This window comes from Parus major, chromosome Z (assembly GCF_001522545.3).
Source record: "Parus major isolate Abel chromosome Z, Parus_major1.1, whole genome shotgun sequence".
Classification (NCBI taxonomy): Eukaryota; Metazoa; Chordata; class Aves; order Passeriformes; family Paridae; genus Parus; species Parus major.
The window spans coordinates 26,494,824-26,520,921 of record NC_031799.1 but is presented as its reverse complement, the minus strand read 5'-3'; the positions used below and the strand labels follow the sequence as shown (position 1 = coordinate 26,520,921).

Sequence of the window (26,098 nt, the reverse complement as noted above, 5' to 3'; positions counted from 1 at the left end):
GTGTGGTGAGAACAGTGAAAATGTGAACAAATCTTCAGCAGAGAAAGTAGCAGAGGTGTGGTGCCTTTGAAAGGTGTAAATAATCCAGTTTATTAAAACCTCATTGTTGAGAGGACTGCAGGATTTAGGGGTGCTGCCAGAGGTTTTGTTGGCCTGCATGCTCGAAAGAGTTGGACTATATGACCTTCAAAGGCCCCTTCCAACCCAAACTATTCTGTGGTTCTATGCTGTGCGGTTCCCAACACACTGTGCATGCCCAGGGTCATTTCACAGCTAGGACACTTGATCCTGCAGAAGGCTGAATTTGTTGGACTGAAGCTGATCCAAAATGGCCTGGCTGTTTGATGACATTGGGGGCCAAGCCTGTGCCACTTTTTGGACAGCCAACTTGGGTTTATGAGAGACAGAGGCAGAAGGAAATAAGCACTTTCTCTACATTTCCAGATACCATGGGCTAGAGAAATAATGGGAGTGTTTCTTTTGTCTTTGTCTCCTAGGTGGTGTGAGGGGAAAGTGTGGACTTGATGAAACCTTATTAATGCGAGAAACTGAGCCAAACATGGAATATCTTACATTGCATTCATTATTTGTATAAAACTCTGAGAGCTCATAGTGCAAGGCAGTTAGAGAGTTTGAATCTAACAAACCACTTAATTTATCAAAGGGGAGAACATAAATTATAAAAGTGCAGATTTATGTTTTGTCTCTCCCAGCTCCTCAATACTAACTTTGAGTTAGTATTAGTATCCACCAATATGAAGTAATGCAACTATTCAGTGAAGGTACCAAATGCGTACCTAAAAGCGTATTTGTAACAGGGAATATATACTTAACTTCCTTTTCACTCACTTCTGTAATACAAGAAGTCATGAGCATACAAATAAGCTGAAAGAACAATCAAATTAAAACTCAGATCAAAATTTATGGTTTAACATATTGTTAATATATGTGGCTCAGTGCCCCAAAACTGATGGTGCTAAATGTTTGAAATTAATATTTTTAAATTCTTTCTTTATATAATAAATTATCCAAACATATATCTTGCTTTTGAGCAAGAACTAGCCTGTTAATCAGTTGTGAGAAAATAACATTTTTTGTGAACTCGATGGAATCCCTTCCAGGTGATTTTTTTTCTATCCACCTATGAACTGGAGCTAGCAGTATGTCCCTAAAGCATGATTCATCCCAGCTTCACAGGAATTTCTAGAGACTGTGTAAGGCTGACAAGAAGAACTCAGGGCCAAACTGTTCAGTTTAGCAGTACCATTGCACTATAATAAGTTCTGCAACAGTGTTTATTTTTGCTTATTTGAGTGTGTGGTTATATTCCCTTTATGATTTCACTGTAAAATAGTAAGTAGCTCTAAGCTAGACTTCCAGAAGCAAAAGCCTCTGTGCAGTTCTACCCAAGCAGCCAAGACACCCAATCTTCACGTTACAAACCCTTTTTGTGTGTAGCATACAAAGGGCTGCCCCTAAGGAGGTCTTTAGTTAACAGTGTGGTTTTGAAATAAGTACCTCAGCTTCTTCCCAGGTGTGGGACACTTCAGAGGATTGCCTGTTAATTATGTTTTCGTTTTAGTGGGTAAACAACACATATAAATGACAAATGCTTGAGTTAGAGGAGTCAGTAAAGCTAACCCTGGACCTGAGCCATAGACTCAAAGAATCCTAGAATAATTTAGGCTGGAAAAGACCCTTAAGACCATCAAGTCCAACTGTCAAACTAACAGTGCCAAGGCCACCACTAAACCATGTACCCAAGTGCTACACATCCACGTGTTCTTTAAATATCTTCAGGGGTGGTGACTTCACCACTTCCCTGGGTAGCCTGGTCAAATGCCTGCCCACCCTTATACAAAGAAATTTTTCCTATTATTCAATCTAAACCTTCTCTGGCACAACTTTAGGATGTTTTCTTCTTCTCCTGTTACTTGTTACTTGGGAGTAGAGACTGAATCCCACCTGGCTACAACCTCTTTTCAGAGCAAACCTAGCAAAGTTTGGAATTTTCTCACACTTTTTTTTTCTTTTTGTCCAAAGGCATCTTTTTTCTTCTCTCCACATTTGCAAGAAACTTCGTTCTCTGATACAATCTAGGCACAGAAAATCCTGAGATATTTTATAAAAAGTTACATAGTCTACCTCCAGGGAGTCTGTATATTGAGGTGCCTGCTCACAGCTTCCTTCCCTAAATTCCACTTTAAATTCCACTTTAATTCTTCTTTTGTCTTCTCACCAAAGAGAAGGTGAGGTACTGGTCAGAGGGGTGGTTCTTTCTTCCTGCTATCCCTTCTTTCACCTAGATTTTGGTTTTCTTGCCCAAAATATTTCTGTTATACAAGAAGATTGCATTCCTAAAAAAAACCCTAAAAACATTCTGGATATGTTCCTAAACTGCTGAAGCCCAGTAAAAAGGACTCAGCCAGTTAAGAGAGCATAAATTTGGTTTACAAGTTGTTCAAAGAAAACTATGGCCTATGAAGAAAAAAAAAAAGACCAAGTTTTTCAGCTTTAATGTTCAATTTCTACTTCAGAAACATATCTGTAGCAACCATAAGGATTCATTTTGTCTGAATGGTGACATTGGCTTTAATTTACAGTGCAAAGCTGAGGAAAAAAATAAGAATGAAGACAGAACTACATCCAACATAGTTAATATAGTTCCTGTCTCAAATATTTAAAGTTAGTAGGATTTTGTGCCATAGTGCAGAATGGATTAATGGTAGGTAAATTATGTCTTTTATATGCAGATGCAGTTTCCTTTCTTTCAATGTATTTTTAAAAAATACTTGGTTGCAGTGAAATAAATTGTGGAGTTGCAAAGCACTTGGGTTTCTAGGTGAAGAAACATCTTACATATATTCTTGCAACAGAGACATAAGAAGTTGTTTCCCTACTGCACCAAGGATTTATTTGTAGGGTGGCGAACCATGATAAAATAAACTAAATGAAAGTACTATATAAATACACCATTATATATGCACTGTATATTAGGACTCTTAGATTTTTCTCTTTCTTTCCTTTTCCACATATTTCTTAGATTGTGCATGTAGTTGTAGTGACTGCTGTCTGGACCAGCTCCAGTAAACAAATGCTAGAGTAAAATCTCTTCTTTGATAAGGTCATAACCAGTCCTGGTCATTAACAAACCCCCTTTGTATGTGGCATTTTAACCAATCTCATCAAAACAGGTAAGCTTTGGTAACTTTGTCATCCATCTTGCTTACTACCAAATCTAGTCAATCCCCAGCAAGACACTTTTTCACAGCTAAAACTGGAAAAGAAAAATTTTCTTAATGGCTCCATTTTTTTCCTGCTCAGCTTTTACACCTATCAGGCATAGGAAAGGGCAACTTTCTGCAAATCTGGCTGGTTCCTGATTGAACTGACACCTGGGCTTGACTATAGCTCTTGATTGCAGTTTCCAAGTGGTTGCAAGCTCGTCCTGAGTGTTTCAGGAATAAAATTAAATTAGCTGTTCTCACAGGAGTATAATGAGGTGTGTTCAGAGACAAATCTGTGCTGCAACAAGTACAAGTTTCTTTCTTGTTAAGCAGAAGGAAAGAATAAGTAGATAACTGTAGTCGTGGATGTGGGTAAGCCAGGCTGATTAATAGATAGTTATAAAGACCACTTATTTCTACTAAAAAGGAATCCTGTCTGGCTGTAAAATATAGTGCAAAGGTAAATCTGTAAAAAGGTTAATCTGTAAAACTCTGCTTTCCACTTTGAGTTTTGAAAATGATTTTTCCTGTTAGGAGCTACTTGTTAAAATAATTTTTCAGAAATTAATTTTCAGAAATTAATCCTGAAAACACAAAGGATTATATCCCCTGATTTTTAAAATAATAATAGTATTTAAAGACTGTGCTGGCTCTCAATCTCTGGCAGGAGATAACTGTCTTTCTATGTGACTACTATACAAGAAACTAACTCCAGTTATTATTCAGGAGACATATAACCAGGTAGTTATAGAACATTTTAAAAAGCTCTGATATTTTTATCACAATATAACTACTGATTTTTCTTCCTAAAAAAGTATTTTACTCTAGTATTACTGTGAAATATGTGCATGCTTTGTTCTCTTCCTCCCTGGTATGTCTTTCAGTCTATGCTGCATCAGTTATGTGGAACAATGAAATATTTGACAGATTAAAGACTCAATGGCTCAGTAGTAACATCTTTATTTCCTTGATCCATATAGCATTTCTGAAGTAATATATGTTTAGGAAGTTGATATCACATCAGTACCAGGACCATCCAAACCCTACCTAATATGCTTAAAAATGTGCTTTCACAGAAAGCTGAATAGCCAGTACATCATCCAAAGATCATCTTGAGACTTGTTACACTCCAAATGTAGATTATGGTTCACCAGAAATGTAGTAAATACCTTTCAAATGAAGTCAAAATCATGCAGATAACATGTGGCAGATACAGTTTCTTAGCTGCAGCAGGAAAGATCTCAAGTGACTTGGATTTAAATAGAGTTTCAACGTGTATGATGACCCTGCCCAGAGGTGTTCTGTACACCTGCTACTGGATTTGCACCTTCTGTTGTATTCAGGGTGTGACAAAAACTTCCTTACACTTCTTCAGGAAAAACATGGCTTTTTATTAGGTTAAAAACAAGTCATCTGGTATATTGAGGCCCGGTCTTAGGACAACAGGGATTCATACTTTAGAGCACAGGCAGACTGTATTAAGTGCAGGCACTGATCTCTTCTAGCAGCAGCCAGTGAACACACAGAGAAAAATATTCCTCCTCCTCAGCAGACTTGCAGCATATTTTAGTGATGGAGAGACAGGCTGATCTGCAACAGGATTACCACATCCCTTTCCACTCACCCTCTTGCAGAAATATCATGGTTCTTTTTTTGGTGTTGTGAATGTTCCAGCTCTCCTCTCATTGATGAAAAGGTGGTCCAGAGACATTCCTGAGCTTTCATTAACTAGCCAGATCCCATCAGTCTTTTGGGTGGTTTGGGGCCCAGACAGAAGTACTTAAAATCGCAGCTTTCTGTCTGCAAAAAAGATTGCATGACCTATCTGTGATGTACTTTGACACATGCAATTTTAGGGAAATGCAGAAGAAAATCAGTAAAAAGTTAAATTCCATAAAACTCTAGTGTAAAATCTTAAAAAGTAGTTCATACCCTTGAAGTGCCAGTAGTGACAGAGCTGTGCAAAACATACCACTGAGGTGATGAACCTCTGTGGCAGCTGCACCACCAGATTTGTTCTCAAGCATTCTTTCTTCTGCCAGGAAAGTTTATAGTTTGAGTCCAGATCAGCATTTTGATGTGGTCAGATTCTGGAAGCAATTAAACACTTGCCCTTACCTGCATTATATTGACATCAAGCTGTTTATTTTCAAATAGCTCTATGTAACAAACAAAAATTTCTAGAGCTTGAAACCTGGGCCTGAACCTAACACCTGACTCTTCAGTGACCAATGACCTGAACTGATCTCTCCACTGTCAGTGAGGAAGGGCAGCTATTCATTGATAAATAAAGTTAATACAAAGCCTTACAATAAACAGCTGGCAGGGCCTCCAAAATGAGGTCCCCCTTGAGGCATCTCCTCCAATTATGACTTAGACAAATGCACAGAAGGAGTGTGTCAAAAGTAGTTTTCCATGATAAGGGGCAATTCAGCCTGCTAATTTCCCAGATGTCAAGTCTGTCACCATTTAAAAATATGTCATCTTTATTTGGGCTGCACACTGTTATTTCGGAAGTCTGTATCTATGCAAATAACTAAAGTGGTGTAAATAAAGTAAAAACAGTCTTTATCCCTTATGTATTGGAGATATTACAGCTTTGTGGTTTTGAACTTCTAGGTTTGTTGCTCCAGCTCCTTCTCCTCATCACATCAGCCCCCAGGGAATGTCCATTCAACAGCCCATGATGCAGAGACAGGCTCCACAACCTCCTCAGCTTCCACAGCTTGCAGGGATGCCTCTGAAGACATACCAGTCAGCAGAAAGCCCTTCTTTTCAGCCAAATGCCCTTCACATCCAGGGTAAGAAGGAAGAATCTTCATCATTGATGTTAGTTGTTTGTTGCTATTGCTTATCTTTAAACTAAGTGCTCCAGGGATTGGCACTGATATTTTTAAGGTACTTTTCCTTGAAAGACCCTGGGAGGTAGCCTTCAGAGCCATGCGTTCAGTCTTCTTGAAAATTCTTACCTTAGCTAGTTGTTATTCATCCTGGTTTCTCTTCAGACTGATTTTCAGTGCTGCTCCTGAAACAGAATGGCAAAAAAATCTGTGATAACTTTTAATTTTCTATTGTTACACCTCTAATCCCTCCTGATTTAGCAAGTAACTTAACCAGGTTTTCAAGAGGTAGGATATTTTTCTCCGTTGTACTTGCAGAGAGATGGAGAACTCTTCTGTAAGCATGAAGACTCTTGCAGCTGTGTTCCCACTTGTGCTGTGTAATCAGCTTCTACGTAGAAGACCTCTCTCTCTCTCTCTCTCTCTCTCTCTCTCTCTCTCTTCAATCCTGTGCATTTCTTCTGTAGCCCAGAAGAAAATTAACAACTCGTGGGTTGTTTTGTTTGTTTGTTTTTCCTGGCTGGTATGGAAACTGAATGCTAATTACCTTAACATTTCAGGACTGTGTTGATAGAAGTATTGTTGTTTCCTCTCAGTTGTTAAAATATATTGTTTGCCATATTTATAGATACAAGATACATAGCAGACTGGACTTTTAAACATCTTAGGATTCTGCTTATTGATCAGGCTACCTCAGAATTATCCTTGTAGGTATCACAGGGAACATCCTGTGAAGAGCAAGGTGTATTGGTTTGACACAGCCTGGTTTTTGGTAGCAACGGGGCCACAGAGGTGGCTCCTGTGAGAAACTGCTGAAGCTTCCACCATGTCCAGCAGAGCCAATCCCTGATGGCTCTGAAGGTGGACAAACTGCTGGCCAAGGCTGAGCCTTGATATGCAACACCTCTGTGATAACAGATTTAAGAAGAAAATCAAAAACAAAGTAGACACAGTTTTGCTTGTAGTCAGAGAAGAGAAGGAGGTGCGAACATGTGAGGGGAACAACATGGAGACACCAAGGTCAGTGGAGAAGGAGGAGAGGAGCTGCTCCAGGTGCTGGAGCCAAGATTCCTCTGCAGGCCGTGGTGAGACCATGGTGAAGCAGCTGTGCCCCTGCAGCCCATGGGGATCCACAGGGATGCAGAGATCCACCTGCAGCCCCTGGGGAAGGTGCCTGTGCCAGAGAGGGTGGATGCCCGGAGGAGACTGTGGTCCTGTGGAAGACTCGATGGAGAGAGGGGGCCCTGCTTCCAGGCCGGAGCAGCCTGTCCTTGGAGGGCTGCTCCCCATGGAGGTGTGACCCACACTGCAGCAGTTTTGGGAGGGCTGCTGCTCATGAGATTGGAACCACATCAGAGAAGTTCATGGAGAACTGTGTCCCATGGGAGGGACCCCGTGGTCTCACAGGGGAAGGATTCCTCACCCTGAACAGTGGAAGAAAACCTCAGGTGATGAAATGACCAAAACCCCCATGCCCTGTCTCCCTGCATTCTTGGTGAGAAGGAAGGAGGTACTGGGAGGGGGAGGAAATGTTTTAAGGGCTCATTTTACTTCTCATTATCCTTCTCTGATTCTGTTAGTAATAAATTTCACTTTGCAACCTTAAGTTGAGGCTGTTTTGCCCTTGAAGTGTTTTCTGCCTTATCTCATTCCTGAGCCCTTCATTAACTTTTTTCCCTTTTTCCTTCCACTGCCGAGCTGTAGCAGGGGAGGGTGAGCTCTTGTTGGGTGCCTGGCGTTAGGCCAGTGTCAAACAACAACACAAGGCTTCTTCTATTTTCTTCCACTGATGTAAGTAGTCTCTCTAGAAACAAAGAGAAGAAACTGGCATCTCCCTAAGTTCATAAAAGTGAAGGAGAGAAAGGAAGTGCCAATCATGTTACATTCTTCATATTGAACTGGCCGTAGAGCAGCAGGATCTGAGGCAGGTGGTTTTCTCCACAAAGTAGTAATTCCTTACATCACTGATCAGTACTAGAAGAACATGAAATTTCCTAATGGGCGTAAGCAGTTATTGTTGGCTTTCTGTATTCTCTGATATTTCACTAATAATGTATGGCTAACAGAGTACAGGGTGAAATTTCTTAATAAACAGTTCATTGTCATATGACATACGTGAAAACATGCCAGAACAGGTCCAGTAAATTCCTAGTGCAAGGCTTGAAGCTTGCCCTTCTCAGGAACATTCAGGCTAGCCCTTCTCTTTCCACAGTACAAAACATTTATTTATTTTTTTTCTGAACATTTGGCAAGAACTCATCTTCTGGAAAGGCATCAAGACATTAAGGTCTGCTGCCAGGACCAAAACTTGTCTTTCAGTTATACAGATGGCTTTACCACCTTCTTCCTCTCATGGCCATGGGAGTTTTAGGAATCCTAGAAGCTGTGAGCACAACCAGTTGCTCTGAAGTAGAAGACTTTCCACAGAATCCTGCCTCCAAGGGGTTCACAAATCACCCTGGATTAATTGTTGCTCCACGCAGGGCTTGCACTGGCTTGTGCAGCAACCTTTGTATCTCCCTGGGCATCTTCTCTTCAGGACAGGCCAGAACAATGCTCCTGTGCTCCATCTGCCTCTCCTACAGTCAAAAGAGGATTTAAAAGGACAAAATATGTGGGTCATCATTCCTTACAAGAAGAAGGCCCAGTACAGACCCTCATCTGAGCGAATGTCACATTTGAGTTGAAGCCCTATTACACATCCAAATTTAAGATACAGTTTAATACTATCTTCTGAGGTCAAAAAATGGTTGACTTTCAAAGGCTTGGACCCACGTTAGCATTACTGTGTCTGCCTCACTCTCCCAGGAAAGCCTGTGTTGAAAATAGACACTGCTGACAGGAATTATTTGCACACAGATAACAACTCAAAGTTCAAATTTTAAAGATCTTTGCACTTAAAACTGGTATGAAGACAATGTAGACTGAACATTTAATTATTTTTTTTAGTATTGAAAGATATAATACAGTGCAATTCAATACCCATAATGTGGGTATTAAATGTCTTTTCAAAGATGAAGTAACCTGTTGTCACTGTACAAGGTATTTTGATAGAATATACTCCCTCCAGCTTAAGCACAGCTGTCTCATCCTATATTCCACACTGAAAACATTGTCCTGTGTGCCTTCAAGACTTACCTAAACTCTCTCAAAAGCAGATGTTTCAAGAGTTCATGTTTTCCCAATAACAACACAAAGACTGCTGTCTTCCTTGGTCAGTTCATTACAATGCAGAAAAACACCATGGAGTTATTGCCATACCATACCATTATGTATACAAGAAGTGGCTGTGGGGAGTTCTGTTAATTTATATCTCCTGCAGTTCATAACCTGCCTTTTCAAGATTTAAAGTGCTGTAACTATAGCCACTTCAGCTCAATATGCTACTAGACAGTGGTGACTATTTACCTCAGTATGTAGTCTTAAGCTTGTCAGTTCTATTCAAATTAGCTTTATCAAGGAAGAAGGAGTTTCATTGCCCAAAAGCTTTTTGAAGAAAACAAGTCCTAAACAGATGCAATTTCTGAACGCCTGAACATCTTAAAAGATCATGGTAATCTCAGAGTACTATCTTTTAGAGAGAAATATCAAGACGGACAGCCTTCTTGTATCTAACAGCTACTTGTATTGCAAAATGTCTTTTTCTTTCATTGTCTACAGTTCAAGCTTCATTATTTGTTCTGAGTGATTTTCAGCATACACAGTAATGTCAGAGAGGGTTTTCTATCGCCTCAGTTAATATTACATAATTGACTAAATATTCCCTTTTCTTGGTCTTCTGAAATTCACAATATCCTTTGCTCCATGGAGTCTTTGGAAGCGATGATGTTAGATACCTCACTGAGCTGCAGAAGTGAAGCTCTTCGTTTCCTTTCATTAGGTTGTAGCATCTTTTACTGTATTACCATTCCATAAATCTGAAACTATCCTGACCTGGAGACTGGAATAACAACTTCTCAGCTAGATGCTGTTGTATGCTAATGTAATATATGTTTGTAGACATAAGACAGTGCAGGTGCTGGAAATCTGCAACAATTGTCCCAGCCACCTGTATTGTACTAGTGGTTCTTTTCAACCATGGAAAACTGCTCTCAGGTGTCTGAAGACACAGGCACCTACAGTACACAGGCAGCTGCAAGAGTAAGTATTGCTTGCTCTGAGAAAAGCCAGAAGAGATGTGCTAGGTGCGAAAGGAAAGAACAACAACAGAAGTTCCCTCTTTGCAGTGAAAAAATTTATTGTGCTTGTAGTATAGAGTAACATAAAACCTTTTTGGGCATGGGAAAAGCTGACGTGCTTTTGGATGAGTCTGATACTGTGAATATTTCTGCACTAGAAATCTAGTTGTCCTTTAAGACTCTGCTTGTATGTGTGAGTTAAGCTGATAATCAGAGCTGTCTGAGTCATGGAAGAAATATAAAAAAAAAAAGCAGTGTTCATTTAAAGAAAATAATAAATTGTTATTTCTTAAAAAAAATTATTAGCTGATATGAGTTAGTTGTACTAGTGCCTCTATACAGACAGATCTACTAGTAACACCTATCTTTGAATTACAAATAAGATTTTAATAAGCAGAAACATTTCTATTTTTTCACATTTGCAAATTAGTCTGTTAGTACAGTATGTGACTTGGATCTCTCTCTTACTCTTTTCCTTTTGTTCTTCACAGCCAGATGGTACAACATGATTACTTGGTGTTTGTGTAATTTGCCTAGTGGACATGCAGAAATATACCACAAAGAAACACTATCTTGAAGTATTTCAGGCCAAAGACAGCTGAAATTTCTACATGCCATAGCATCAAAGGCTACTCATGCATGGCATATATTTCTGAATGGCAACTATAATGATTTTCTTGAGAAAATATTCTCTTTCCTGTGACAGGCAGAGAGATGACTGAGGAGGCAATAGATGTCCATCAGAAACTTCCTACCATATGGAAATTATAATTGTGGCAGTCATTCATTACATATCTATAATTAAATCTTTGCCTACTACAATTCAATAGGATAAGGATGATATTACAAATGTATGTGGACCACAACTGCACATGTGAATTTGAGCTGAGTGGTCTGCCAGGGCTTTTTAGATGTTCAGCATCTCTCAGGACAAGGCTTTTTAAGTGATAAAAAACCAAGAACTTCTTGCTTTTAGAAGCAATTCTTAGAACTTACAGCTTTTATCATATCGAAAAATATTACACTTTCCCAAGGAAGTAATGCTGTCATGTCAGAAAAGTAGCTGTTTTTTCTGTACCTTGATGTCATAAGTCTTGGCTGTAATGTACTGATTCAAAGAAACACAGCTGATGTAAACTTAACAGTTTAATAAGAGACAAATTTATACAATCCAGAATTGCAGCTGACACATTCAGTTGCTGGAACTTTATTAGCAAACATGTTTTTCTTTTTTTCAGTTTTTCCAGCACTGTGTGAAGACAAAGAAAACTGATGGTACAGTTAGTTCCCTAACAGATATCTCAAGTATGGTCAGGGTCTACTGCCTGAATTGGACATGGTTTCATATTTCATTCAGCTGTACTGTAAATTCCCTTGGGCATAACACTTCGTGAATAAAGACACCAAGTTAGGAGATTTTGCTGTGTCATGTTGGGCTTCAGTTCTAAGACCTCTGCAGTGTGGCTTGATACACTGCAGTTACACACAAAGACATTTAGAATAATGCTAAATACCTAGGGGGAAGAGAACTACACATGCTTATTTCTTGGTTATGACTCTCTATTTTAAAAAATGAGTAATTGACACTGAATTGTGAAAAGAACTTGTATCTAGAAAAGTTATGTTACTTTTCTATGCTCTCTTTCCATCATAAAAAATTTATGCTCAGAGTTTCTATGCATGACTATCAGGCAGCTATCTTGGCATCAGTGAGAGATCCTTAGATTTTATTCAAACTTTACTTGGGTAGTCTTCTTCTATTTTGAATTTAGCATTTTATTAGATTTTTCAGGCAGATGCACAGTGTAACTCTGGAGAGTACCAGCTCAGACATAGGACAGTGCAGTACAGGGAGAAATCTGAAAAATTTCAGCTTCTAGCCAGTCAGTGCCTCTCACAGGTCATGGTAAAATCAGGATGTCCATGTAGCAGATTGTATTTGAAATTAGTAGCAACTTGAGGAATTTTTAGTTTATCAACACAGATATCAATACTACTTTATTTGTTTAAAATTACTGAAGATCTGGTGGTAGGGCAGTTGAGGTTTTTATCATTCTCATGGCCATGGTTCCACACAGTATCCTTTGTATCTCTGTCCAGGTATTTTACTGATGGCCGCCTTCTCATTCTAGGTTTTTATGGGCAGCTTCAAACTTTCTGCCCTCCACACTATGCTGACACTCAGAAGAACATACAAGACAGTGTTTCTTGCAATATGGTTCCTCCTGTTGACTGCTCAGCTCTCACATCAGCGGGCCAGGCAGGGCTTGGCATTCTCCATCGAGGTTTTACAGATCATTCTGGTATCAAAGGTAAATAACAGCTGGTGACTCCATGTATGATTGTGTATGGTTTGTAAACTTTGGCGGATGTGCATGAGCTGTGTATTTGGGTGGGACATATTGTCATGGGCTAGCTTTACCTTTAAGACAGCTTTGAGAGCTAATGAAGTTGAGGCTGCTGGTGGCTGATGGGAGTCCTTTCTCCTGACCAATTATCAAGCATTTCTAAGAATTGACAGCAGTTATGACCATTAAAAAGTGAATTCAACTTGTAAACACCCCCTTAGGAAGTACAGTCAGAGCTCTCTTGTCCTCTTTGGTTTCCGGCTTCTGACAAGGTAAGAAGGCTCTGTCTTGGCCTTCCTCCCCCTCCAGGCCGGACAAGGCCGCAGGGGTGGGGGGGAGGAGCAAAGCCTGCCAGCCGGGCTTAGTTTTCAGTTTCTGCTGCTGGACTGAAACCTAACACCATGAACTCTTACAGCTTTCCTAAAGCTTTTAATTCTTTTACTACGTGGATAAAATGTGCAGATTACTCCTTTTTCTCAGAAAGACAGAGAATGAGAGAGACAATCAACATGAAAAAGACATCATAAAACTACCAAAAACAGTGAGGAAAAGAGTTAAGTTTAAATGGGAAAGAGAGAATAAGAAGGTGCTTTACAGCTGAAATATCTTTCTGTTAAAGCTATGGAGATGGACAACAGTAATTTAAAAAGACTCCTTTAATTCATGACTAAAGTATTGGGAGGAATAGAGTGGACTTTTGAGAAAAAGAGAGAGTAATTGTGATACTGTGAGTTGCTGGAGATGGGTAGAGTGAAGATTTTGAAGCCTTGAGGGGCAAAGCAAAAACTTTTCCAGGAAGGCTCACAGAGACAGATGAAGAGGACTTCTGCCTTTGAATAACTCATCCTTAAAATGGCATCCCTAGACTCATGGCCCATACACACCTTGGAGTAATATGAAATGGGAGGAGTGAACTCTAATGACAGGATTTCCGGGCAGCTGGCATTAGAGGAATAGAAAACTATAACAAAAAATAGTTTTCTTGTGAGAAACTCCATAGATTGGCAGAAGGAGACTTCTGTTTCTCTACAAAGACTGATGAAAAGACTCTAACAAGAATTGGGACTGTTTTTGACCACCAAAGTTCTAAAGTTTTTTTGTCTCTATGTTATCATGTGTACAAAGAAATGGTCAAGTAGTGAGAGATAAAAGGGTTTTCTAGAAATTTATTCTGGTGTTCTTATTCTTGTAGTTTGTTAATAAACTGTCTTTATTCCTTTTAAGTTTTAAGCCTGATTTTCTCTTGTTCTAATCCATATCTCACCGCAAGAAATAAGTAATTTTTTTAGTTACTGGTTTAAAACCATGACAGATTTCGCTCTTTACAAAGAGGAGATAGTTTACAGACCTTCATGGAGTGGTTGGTGTTGGGAGGCTGGCAGTAGCCATAGGTGACAATAACAACCAGCCTGTGTGCAATCTGCACACTGTTGAAGGCTTCTCAAGTCTGTGGGGCTTAGACAGTCTCTGGCTTGTGTATTTGAGCTGAAACACAGTCCATTAAGCCCTCTGTGATATTTGTGCAGACACTCCACTCCACCGCACACATGGTGGCAGGGACATGAAATGATTCAATCAATATTGAATTTCACTGATTCCTACTTCTGTGACAAAACCTGCCTAGATGTACACTCATCTGTGTGCACTTAACTTAGTCTGTGCCTAGATGAAAAGCACTTAAGGAGCTTGCATGCTGCTCTGGAAGGATGAAAGATCTCTGTGCAAAGTATCAGTACAAGACAGCCTAATCCTAGCACTTAACTAGTACCCAGATCTTTTACTGTCCTTCCACACAGTATGAATCAATCCACTTAACATTTATTGTGCTTTGAAGTCCCTTTTATGTCTTGGTCCTTCAGAAGTGTATTTCAAAGCCAGTGCACCTGTAAAAACAAAGAGTCATCTCACATCATGTAAACATGTTATCCAAAAGATGGGAGTGTGTCTGCAGTTACTCTTGGGCTTACTACTGTCACTTGTAAAAGGTAGTAGTTTCTGTGCCAGGGTCTACTTTACAACAAATACATGCTACTGTATTTTGTTGTCTTTTATCCTGTGTTTAATATGATGAAATTTGTTAAACAAGCATGAAGTTAATTTTTAAAACGTTCACAATTTTAACATCCACTAAATGGGGAGGTGTTACTTGCAATGAAATCTGCTCTGCTTCAGACTTGATTCTGACAGAACTGAAAATTCCTCCCTTGGTATCCAGTAAGTCATGTAATTAACTTCATATATTTTTTTACTTATTTATTTTATTTGTGCATTTGATTTAAAATAATTTCAAGTTCTATGTTGTAAGTATTAAGACATACTTCATTATATATATACTTATCCTATTCATTAACTGGGGTTTTTTTTTGTTTTGTTTCTTCTCCCAGTGTATGACTTTCCAGCAGGGTCTGTAAGTATCTTTGGTGATTCAGCTTGCAGCATGTCAGAGGACACCAGTTTCCTACAAGTAAATGCAGTGGATGATTGTTCCAGCCAGCTTTCTTCTGTATTCACTGAAGGCTAAAGTAATGTATATCTAGTTAAAACAACTTGATTCTGTTTCATCTTGCCCTTATGTTATTTTCCTACAAATTTTTTCTCTCCATGAAGCTGCCATGTATGTATGGGGATATGACTAAATATACATACATAATGGAGAGGAACAAAGCAATTACCAAGCATTCTTCATTTAATCAAGAAGACAACTGAGATGGAGAATGTTTGGAGAAAGCAAGCTTTGCCAAAACCTTAGCAATTGTTTCTTTTCTTCTCATCTGTGGTACAGAAACTATACTTTTAAAAATATTTCTTCTTCTAATTTCTCAAAGGGAATTCAGAGACCAAATAAGAAAACTGGTTGTTGGCTGAAATCCTTTCAAGCTGAATGGGTAAACTTACAGAAGAACACAGCTTTAGAAAATTCCTTTTTCAATAAAGGAAAGAAGCAACACCAGAGCATACTACAAACATTTCAAAGGCATACAGTTTTTGCACAACCTGTCTGCATGTGATAGTTCCAAAGTTTAACACACACCAGTATCCAGAAGAGAGAGAAATTAGAAATATATGCTGGCACTATCTATTGGAGGCATTGATGTGGCTTCTTTCTGGATCTCTTCGTTGGTAGAGTATTTCTTACAGGCCTCAGGTTAGGTGTCCTTTCCTTCCCTCTTTATTTTAAGCCATAAAGAATGGCTATTACTGTTTTCCCAATATTCATTCTGATCTTTTAAGCATGAATAAGAAGGTCTAAATACACAAGTTACTTGGACTTTGTCTCTATTTAACATCTGTGAAATAAGCATAAATGCATTTTAACTTTCAGTTGCTTTTTAATTAGATTGTAGATTGTTGCTGTATGTGCGATAGTCTTCTACAGGAAGGTTTAAAATATTTTGTAGGAAAGATTCTTCCTTAAATTCTACACATTTTTTAAAAAGCTATCTGTACTGATTCAATGAAATTTTGGTTGTCCTAGTCTTTTTCCATAACACGTTTTCAGAAAGAACGACTCTAAGTGTGCTATGTTTCATCTGGTTACTTAGAGAGATAAAACTGGACTGGTTTGGTGGTTTTGATTTTTCTGTCAGGCTCAAGGTCCTCAAATTTAGTCCAGGATGCAAGCAAATTAGGTTGTCCTTCATAAAACATACAAGGTTATAAGTTAAAACCAGTATTTTGCAGTTGAGATATCAACACTGTGATCCTGTATAATTTGAGAACAACTCTTATATTAGTAAGACTGAGTTTTTAGGTTTCAATTCCTGTTCATGCATTTTTTGTGCATTTAATTAAGTGGATTTCTTACTGTGTAGTGTACATCTTAATATTCTCATGACCTGACAGAGTACGGACATAAAAGTTCAGTCTTACAGTCTGGACCATAACTATGCTTCTGAAATCACTCTTCTAAAAAGATAAACTTTAAACTTAAATTTTTATTTTTATTTTCCCCTGGCAAACTTTTGAGAGATTTTAAGACCAATTTGGCTCAAATTCATAATTTAATCTGCAATTATATGGAATAGTTGAATTTATGTTCAGATGTTTGTGAACACTGGCAGTCTTTTGTGGTTTGTATTCATTAAGTATATTTTTATGTGCAGTCATGTGCTTAAATTTTTAATGGAGAGGTTTTCATCGGATACTTAGAATATATGAATAAACCATGCACATAACTGTAGTACAATGAGAAGCAAAGTGACTAAAATACAGCTAATTCTGTACTAAGTTCTTCCCCTATATACTTTGCTTCCCCCATGACAAGAGAATGTATCCCTCTGCTCCAACTTGCACTAAGGGGTCTAGGTGTTACCATATGTGATTTGCATTGGTTTAAATGACACCAGGCATCCTTCACAGCTACACATGTCCAATCAAAAAGACAATGCATAATGTGCATTGACCGCAAGTTTTGCTTTTTAATAAGGCTTTAATTTTGTACTATCTTAAAGCCCGTTCTTTGATCACTGAACAAGAGTAACTTGGTTCAGTACAAATAATAAGTCACACTGAACACTTCCATTTCAAACGTGTGGAATTGTGTTTTGTTCCACCGAAGTCAGCAAGGGCAGGATCAGACTACATGTGGACATACATATGTACATATAACTATATAGTTTCTTAAACATAGAGTCTTTAAAATTCTTTTAACCATGTGATCGTCCAGATACTGTCCATTGCTGTTTACAAAACTGAAATACTGTTGCTGTCTTTGGATCTGTACCACCTTGATTTTTGAAATGTTTTTTTCTAGTATCTGAATGTACAAGTTCTTCTGTAGAGTTGGGGGATTATACATTTTGAAACATGCTGACCAAAGGGAAAGTGGGAGTACAGAATTCAAAAAGGGCATCTTTAACTTGGGGGTTCATCAGTTACATTTGAAAAAGGAAACTTTTGCAACTCATTAATTTATTCTTACACATACATATAATATATATATTTACAGCTTTCTATGAGCTTAATCCTAAAAAGAAGGCCCCAGAGAACACTCAAATCAAGCACATGAATGTGGGCTACCAGTCTGTAAAAAGGTATGCCTTTGTTTACTTCTCATTCAGAGACAAAGAGGATTTTTCACTATCATTTCATTATTCTCTTTGGAGTTGGACTGACTTCAAGGCATCAATTTAATCACTGAGGGCAATTGCATAAAAAGCCATTGTATCTCATTTATATTGGATATTTAGAGAGGAAATCCTGTTTGTCACAATCAAAAACGGTGCTTGAGAAAATACAATTTTGTGGGTTATCTGCATAACTGAGTTATTTGCAAATACTTGTGCCTCAGTGAGTTTTGTATTGTTATTCTACTTGCTGTATTGTTAACATTCTAAAGGGATTCATATCTAAGAGATGAAGTGAGTTTGGACTGCAGACATTAAACAATATTCAAAAGAAGTTATTTACAATTATTCTTTTATACAATTCAACTGTTTCCCGACTCAGTGGTCTATTTATATTTGCATTAGAAATGGTTCTACACTGGAGTTTAAAATACAGTTTCAAAGTGCATGTGTACAAGTGGAAGTGTATGAGAGTGCATGTGTGTATTTAGGTCTCCCTTTCTATGTGTGTATACACACAAACATATAGGCATTGTGGTTTACTACTACCAGATGCTGAAGAATTGCAGTGCTAATGCCATCTGTCACACTGTATATTGTTTTCAGCTTTTCTTGAAAAGGTGTTAATGAGTATAAAAATTACATTTTAACTGTTTATTCCCTGTTTTCTCTGTGTAATTTTATAGCAGATTTTTTTAAATGGCACTTTTTTCTTGTTTGTATGAAATTTTGTTCTTGGTTTGGGGCTTTTTGTGTATATATATACACAAATATATGTATTTCCTTGAAGCAAGTAAAGCAAAAGAAAAGTACCACAAATTAAAATTAGCTGAGTTTTTATGAGTTTTTATTTAAGAAAAAGAAATCCTTTTGTTCTGTACAGAAAGCAGCATCTGTACGGAAAGCAGCATCTTGTGTAATATTTTTTACACAAAGCACTTTGGTGAGGAGAGAAAGTGGGATTATGTTTTTCCTAAACCTTACAGAGTAATCTACGTATTTATACATGCTTACATATGATCTTAATTTGCCATACTATATATCTGGCTCTTATAATCTTGTTCTTAAGAAATGTCTGTTGCATGTCATGAAAAAAACAAAAAATTCAAAAGAATTAGTTACGCCTTTCGCTTTACTAGTGTCATTTTGTGATTTTTTTTACAGTTATTTTTCATACAATCGTAAATTATTTTTGTCCTGTTTCATAACATTCTGTTTTATGTAAAAGGTAAAAGTGAAAGTTGTATGTGCGTGGTACAAAATAAAACTGAAAAATTGTAACTCCATTACGTGACCTGTAGAACATACTATTGTGAGATGCCTTTAAAGAGAAGTGCTCCAGCCATTGTCCTATATTTGTATGGATTCATATAATTAGAAACAGAAATAGGAGACAAACTCTTGGAGATTTCTCAAAAAAACCCACTTGGCTCAGAGTTTTAGATCTGGATTGAATTATTGTTATGGTGAGGCTAGAGATTTGTAGAGGTAAGTGAAGGTTTTGGTGTGTGTTTACACCCTGGGTGGAGACACAAATAAAATAAGAAAATTTAATTGCATTTTTGTGCTGTGATAATTTTTCATTTTTATGGGTTTCTTTGGTCATGATGTTTTGACACATACAACACACAATTATACACATACAACATATCAAAGTATTTTGCTTTTTTGTGATTACTGTTTCTAATATACTCAAGCAATAAAACCATTTCAGAGCACTTTATGTAAGGCAAAGAGCATCTTTTAAACTCTGAATTAGATAAAATGAAAACAAAAAACAGATAGATGCATTCTTATGTCCAAATTATTATGTTCAAGACACATCCTGAGATCCCAAAATGCTTTGGAGGTAAGTAATTACAGCCACATACTGAACTAGAAATCAAAGGACAAAATACAAACTAATAAATCAGTGCAGAAAAATCTTGTTACAGGATTGTAAAGAGGCCTTTGAAAATTATGGTCCTACTATGATCTTACTAGTTAACTGATCAATCCTAATTGATCTTTCTATGAAATTATTGACATGATTGGTTCTGTGTTAACCATGAGCAGATAAAAAACTACTAAGGCCACAGTTGCTGACACTTACATATGTGATTCTGTAGGGTTTTGCTAAAAATAAGCTTTGTCCAGTGCAGTCTTATTTACCCTGCATCTTAATTTAATGTAGGAAACATGCTCTGTCTTTTAACAAATATTTTTCGTGAATTCTATAACCATGAAGAATTGAGAGTTGCTGAATTCAAGTGTCCCAAAATTCAATTTTGCTTTTTTAATGGAGACATCTTAAAATGAGTATACAAGAAGCATACAAGTTCCATATGCAGTGCAAAGTAACATGACTCAAAATATCTCAGAGCCATGTGCTTTTTCCTGTGTTCTTAAGCTGGACCAGTGTTTCATGATGTCCTGCAAACTATCCTGTAGAAAAGCAGTCATTATCATGTCATTATGTGACAAAGAACATAATTTCTGAGTGAAAGTTGTCTCAACTTTTTATCAAATAAAGTGTTGGTGTTTGGGGTTTTCTTATTTCAGACCAGAATACCTTTTTGAAACATCAGAAATTCTTAAAAGTTAAAAATCTTTTTATCTTTATGGGGGGTGGAAGAGATGATGTTAATTCATTGCTTTTTTTGTACTTACAGCTATGAGTTCTCCATTCAACTGTGCCAAAGCCCACTTGTATTCCTGAATTTATATCAGCTCTTCCCCAATGGAAAATACTTCAATAAAGCTTTATGTACAGCAATCTCCTTCAATAAGAGGGGAAAAAATAAATATAATTCTTCCCTTCTGAATATGTATCGACTCATATTTACTGCACCTGATTACATAATACCTTATATTTGCAGATAAGAATGAGGATGTCTATATGGAGACAAAACTGACCATTTTCCTAGACCATGCTCCTTAGAAAAATTCTTGCCATGATTCTCAAGGAAATGCTTCTCATTCCAACTTGCTGTTTCCTACCTTGGATCACTTTGTAACTCCAAGTAACATCATACATGTTTTGAATTCCCTGATTTTCGGACTGTGTTTGTTACCCACTGTAAATAGGATTCCTTGAAAAGCAGTTTTAAAAATTTTCTCCCATAATGGATAGTCTTAAAGTGGACAACTTGTGCATGACTGTGTGCACTCACTTACTGCAATAAACTACAGAATTGTAAAATTAATCTTACAGAATGAAAAATGTCTTTTAAGGTTCCTATGTCTTCTTCCAAAATGTTAATTTATATTTTCCTTCACCTTCCTTGAAACAAAAATGTTCTCATTTAAAAGCTAAGTATTAAAACTCATTCTACCACATCTTCCCATGCCATTTATAGATTTACAACCAAAGTAAATTTACCCAGCAGTCAGTATCATTAATGATTCACAAATGAGATGGGTTAGTTTAGTGAACTGTAACAAAGAGCACCTTTCTATGTGTCTAGTTAAATGCTCCAACATGCCTTTGTTAAAACTAAAAAATGCAAACCTTATGCATGGTTGCAGCTAGGTACACAGGATAAAGCATTACAAATACACCTGGGCAGACAGAAAAAAATATAACCATTTCCTCAATATTATACTTTTTTCCCTTTTGATCAAAAATGTATCAGTGGGCAAACTTCAAGCTTGGCTGCGTGTAAATCATCTAGCTTCAGCTATTCTAGGAATGGACAGAGTGAGATTGATGAAGCTTCTGAAAGGGTGAGCTGGCCTTTCTAGTCCCTGAAACTTCTGGCTAAAATATGTTGGAAAAATAAAACCCATAGTGGCTTCTGCAACTGTGACTGCGATATTTACAACAGTCCTAATAACTAGACTAACTAGAATAACTAGCAATAACTAGCACTGTGATTTCACTTGTTAGCCCACCACTTTGCATAGCACATAGTTGTAATTAAGCTGTAGTTATCTTTGACTGGAAGAAGAGGAAGGATACTTTAGAAACTATATTAATAGTATATGATGGAAGTTCCTAGAGAAGAAAGTTAAAGCAGTAATACTGAGCCAGGTTATCCACTGAAGAAGTGGGAATAGTGTTACATGGTGTGGCTGGGTCTGGGGGTCTGTCCGACCCCCAGTTCTGCCAGCAACAATCCCAGAAAGACATCCCAAGGAGGAGCAGCTGTCCAGGGAGTTCCAGGCAGTTTCCAGCCAGGGTTAACCTTTAGGAGTGCAGCCTGAGACTTCAAGTGATCAGCTCTTTTAGAATCTTTTAGAAGTGATTTCAGCTCTGTGCAGTGATCAGCTCAGATCAGCCCAGCCAGCTCTGTCCATGGATTACCCCAGCCATGTGTAGACAAGAGACGTGTGGTGTTCCACAGGGTTCTTTATTGCAGGCTGCAGCAAAGGGGGCCAGTGACGATCTACCCCTGAGCTGGGCAAAAGCTGGGATTTTTATAGGGAAGGGGAGAATTGGGAAGGGGACCAATGGTCTGAGACTGAGATAAGATGGCCAATACCTAACAGGGAGATAACATGGGGAGCAGAAGCAGGAAGGGGTCCACAGCTGAGTCATCATGACTAAGTGGTTTTGTCTTATCTTAGGGGGCTGATCTCCAGGGAGGAGGCCTGTCAGAGGACTGGGCTTCCTCCACAACATAGCACCATTATTGCATTAAACCTTTATGCAATGAGGAGTTATAACAGTTCTTAAAAGAAATTGGAAGTTTTTACCCTGGAATTTTAAAATCAGTGAAGGCTGCATTCCTATCATATATATTTTTTCCAACCCTTATGTAGAAACCTAAGAATGCTTGATAAAATTTTCTAGTTCCAATGTCAATTTTCTCTTTTGTGACTTTGTTAAGAAAGTACTAAAAATATTAAATACAGTAGCAGTTTTGTCATTTAGGTATGTATAGAAGAGAAACTGTATTAAAATTATTAAATTAATTTTAGGAAACCTGCTAAAATAGAATCTGCACAAAGCAGAACTGTGCTGATTTACTCAATCAGAATTACACAAACCAAAGCTGAACCAATATTTATAATACAGTTATTTTACCCAGCTAATGGAAATGCTGCTTAAAGGTTGAACCGGAAAGAATGGCACTCATATCCACTCCAGTACTCTTGTTGCTACACTTCCTACCTACAGCTGTGTGTTTCAGGTACTCAAGAGCCCATTTGATTGTTAGGGGCAGAGTTTGTGCTGGCAGTTGGACTTTTTATTTTGGTCGACCTTTTTCACAGAAATCACATGCTATACACATCGCTGAACAAACCTTTTTTTGTGTAGAGGAGGGGGAGGTTTGCATTTAGCTATAAGAGACTTATGTAATAGTAGCTTCATTGCATTTACTTTAAATTTTCTTCTTTGATCCTTAACCCTAACATGACAGTCAAGGAGGCTATGCTTAATGCCTTAAAGGACTAAAAAAATTGATCATGCCAATCCCACTGTCCTTCATTTTACTTTCACATCACTATGTGACCTCTAACAGGACATTTACCATACAAGAACAAGCAGAAGCCAGAATGCTTGTCTGATCAGTTTTTTGTGTCTTACTAATGAAGTTGTTACTTTCACTGTATGAATTATGGCCTTACAAAAGTCATCACAAACAATGAAGGCTGTTGGCCAATAAACATGCACCTTAAGGGAAATGATCACTAAAAGGGACCTCGATGCTCCTTTACACTAGGGGATCACCAGTGCTGGACCTGGTGATGCAAAGAGGAGAATTTTGATGGCAAAAGTTTCACTGAAGCAATTGGAAACCAATGTGGCCCACAGCTGACCACAGCTTGCACCTCTCCCAAATACACTTTCTGCAAAGGCCAGTGCTTCTGGTGACTCTTGCTACGTAAGAATCCCTGAGATCCTGAAGGATCCTCAGAAAGCTGGCCAGCTGCATTTTACAGGACATGGGAGGATTATGGTTATTGGGCAACACCAAAGGCACCGAATGTAATTCTAGCTGCCTGTACTACAGAAAAACAAGTAGAGAAACCTAGTATTGGGCGGTTTCCCAATTCATGCAACATATTGCCTCAAATTAATCCCCATTAATACTGTACTGTTCTTGCTGCTGTATCTTTCTGTTTAGTGGCTTTAGCATACTTTTTTACGCTGAAATCAGTTCCAAGAAAGGAGAGGGGAAAAGTAACTTTTTTCTTCTGTTGTTCTCTCTTCTATGATATCTTTCCTCTTTTGTTGTTCAGATGTCTTCCTGACAAAGCACACTAAACATTTCAGTCATTTTGGGGCTGCACAAACGTGAATGAGAGTAAATTTACCCCTTTCTCTTTGCAGAAAAAACTAAGCTAAGGAAAACTCATGCCGTATGTCTTGCTTGAGAATCATACACAAGTCTAAATTTGAATTGAAGTTTGAATTCAAAAGCAAAAATTAGAGACAAGTTAAAGAAACACATCATTGAAGGAAATGTGATATGTGAAGGAAAAAATAAAAACAGTCATAGTACAACATACTACAATATATCTCTATATATGTACAGAACATACAAGATCTGATAAAAGCTTTTTCCTTTCAAAGTTCTCAGGGCTTTTTCCTAAGCCAAGAAGAGAAGTTTTCATTAATCTTAATCTGGGGTTTTAATTACCAGTGGCATTTATAAGACTATAAATTACATATTTTCAGTCTAGGTAAAGCAATTGCAAACATAATCAGAAATCACTACTTACTGGAAGGCATAGGTTGCTTTACAACCTGGAAAACCTTGCAATGGTGGGTTTTGCCTTCTAATTTTGTCTTACCTTGATTTTATGCCCACTGCACTTGAGAGTCTAATTTCAATTCCATGTAAACCCTTGAGCAGATTCTCAATGGCACTTTACTATACATACCTGTTTGTAACAAATTGCCATGTTCACAAGTACTATCGTTTTGGCATGGCAGAGTTGTACATCCACTCTTCCCTGACACAACCAACAGTATAAACTGTACCACAGAAGAGAATTTTGAATTCACAGATTCCTGTTCTTTTATTCCTCTATTCTTTTGTCTCAGATTTTTGAGAGAGCACTGTACCAGGTATGTAGTCTTCCTTGGTATTTCTGTGGCACTTATAAACACTCTGAGATTCATTTGTAGGACAAGCATATCTATGTGGGAAGTACAGAAAATCTCACCCCAAAGTCAGGAAGAACTTCTGTGATCTTCTCATCCAGCTTTCTGTTGAATGGGGGGATAATAGAAAACTTTATGAAAGAGTGACATAAAATGTTATTTTTAATTACATTTATTTTATGGGGCCTTTAATCCCCTGAACATGGAGTGATTCTCCTACAGTTTACAGTGTGAAAACCTGTAATAAACATGAATCAAATGAACCAAATCAAGCCTACCAAGTGCCTCACTAAAAGGTCATCTAAATTTCATATTTCTTGGGGTTTGGTGGAGAGGAGAGAAAAAGTGAGTAATCTACTTCTTTTGCCTCTCAAAACTACTACTTGCTAAACCATGTGTAGGTCTGTAAAATGTTGGAATTAATCCTGTAGCCTTACCTCATCCCACAGGCATTTAACAAAGGCAGTATTCTTGAATGCTGAGTTTCAACTAATTATCAGAAGTGAGTGAGAGAAAAAGAGGACAAAGAGCACCTGACATGATGGCATGTTAATAATTCACTGAGACGTCTGGGCCAACATGCTTTCAGTACAACATTTCATGCACTCCAGAAATAGGCTCACTCTTTTCAGCAGAGGAGATGGAGGGCATTGATGAAAAATGGCAACTAGTAAGTGTCAGCTGCTTGTACATCATTTAACCTGCATAAGTTTGTAAAGACTTGTTGCAGCAGGGTTGTATTTTACATGCAAGAATTGGGAGGTTCTTTGCTTCTCTGAATCTCCCTACAGCCTCCAGTTAATTAATCCTGAAAAATATACATAGAAATTCCAAACATGCATCTTTGCACAGTAACAAAATCTAATGGGGTGCAAGGGGACTCCAGAAACAACAGGGTGAAAAAGGTTGCCTGACCACGCTTCTTTAAGGGGTCACATTCTTAATGAATTCTTTGAATAACACAATTGTGATACCCCATAAAATATATGCGTGGATTATCTTGAAAAAAAATTGAAAAGCAGAGTCGAGTTATGCCTAGACCAAATTCAGAGCAAAGATAACACCCCACCATCCCTGCCCCCTAAACTCTGTTTTGTGAGTGTGCATTTTCTAAGTGAGGATATATTGGAAAGATTCATTGCCCAGATTATCTCCTGGACTTGCTATCTTTCTACAAGGTCATCACCACCAAGCATCTCTGAAAGTAAAGTCACTTCAGTGTTACTCATGGTACTACAAGGTTAGCAACTGAGGAAAACTCAGGTGAGCATAACTTCTCTTCAGCCAAGGTAAATTCTGTTATGGAATAACATGTTGAGACAATAAGAGTAGGTATCTAAAATGTAGGAATTGAGTGAAACAACCTTGAAGCTTTATCCCTTTTATCCCTCTGTAGCAAGAGA

General features: G+C 37.8%; 1 protein-coding gene and 1 long non-coding RNA gene across 10 annotated transcripts in view; one reads left to right on the top strand and one right to left on the bottom strand.

Moving 5' to 3' along the window:
- Positions 1–20,465, top strand: part of GLIS3 (GLIS family zinc finger 3) — a 157,129-nt gene extending 136,664 nt beyond the window's left edge. For 2 of the 6 annotated variants that reach the window (XM_015653122.2, XM_033520491.1), the window contains exons 8-10: positions 5,847–6,028; positions 12,378–12,557; positions 14,978–19,218. In XM_015653122.2, the coding sequence (XP_015508608.1) occupies positions 5,847–6,028; positions 12,378–12,557; positions 14,978–15,114 (499 nt within the window). In that variant the 3' untranslated portion in view covers positions 15,115–19,218. Of the gene's footprint in view, positions 1–5,846; positions 6,029–12,377; positions 12,558–14,977; positions 19,219–20,310 lie in introns of those variants that run through there. The other 4 variants (XR_004500479.1, XM_033520494.1, XM_033520493.1 and 1 more) reach the window with 4 other exon arrangements.
- LOC107216267 lies at positions 4,598–25,440 on the bottom strand. Of its 4 annotated transcripts, XR_004500481.1 has the most exons (5): positions 25,133–25,439; positions 24,758–24,800; positions 20,309–20,418; positions 6,197–6,252; positions 4,598–6,015 (listed from the first exon to the last, which is right to left on the bottom strand). It is a non-coding gene; the product is annotated as an uncharacterized LOC107216267 (long non-coding RNA). The 4 variants fall into 4 exon arrangements; XR_004500480.1 differs by lacking the exon at positions 20,309–20,418 and having other exon boundaries at positions 25,133–25,440; XR_001525454.3 differs by lacking the exon at positions 20,309–20,418 and having other exon boundaries at positions 4,598–5,317; positions 25,133–25,440.
- Positions 25,441–26,098: the final 658 nt, after the last annotated feature.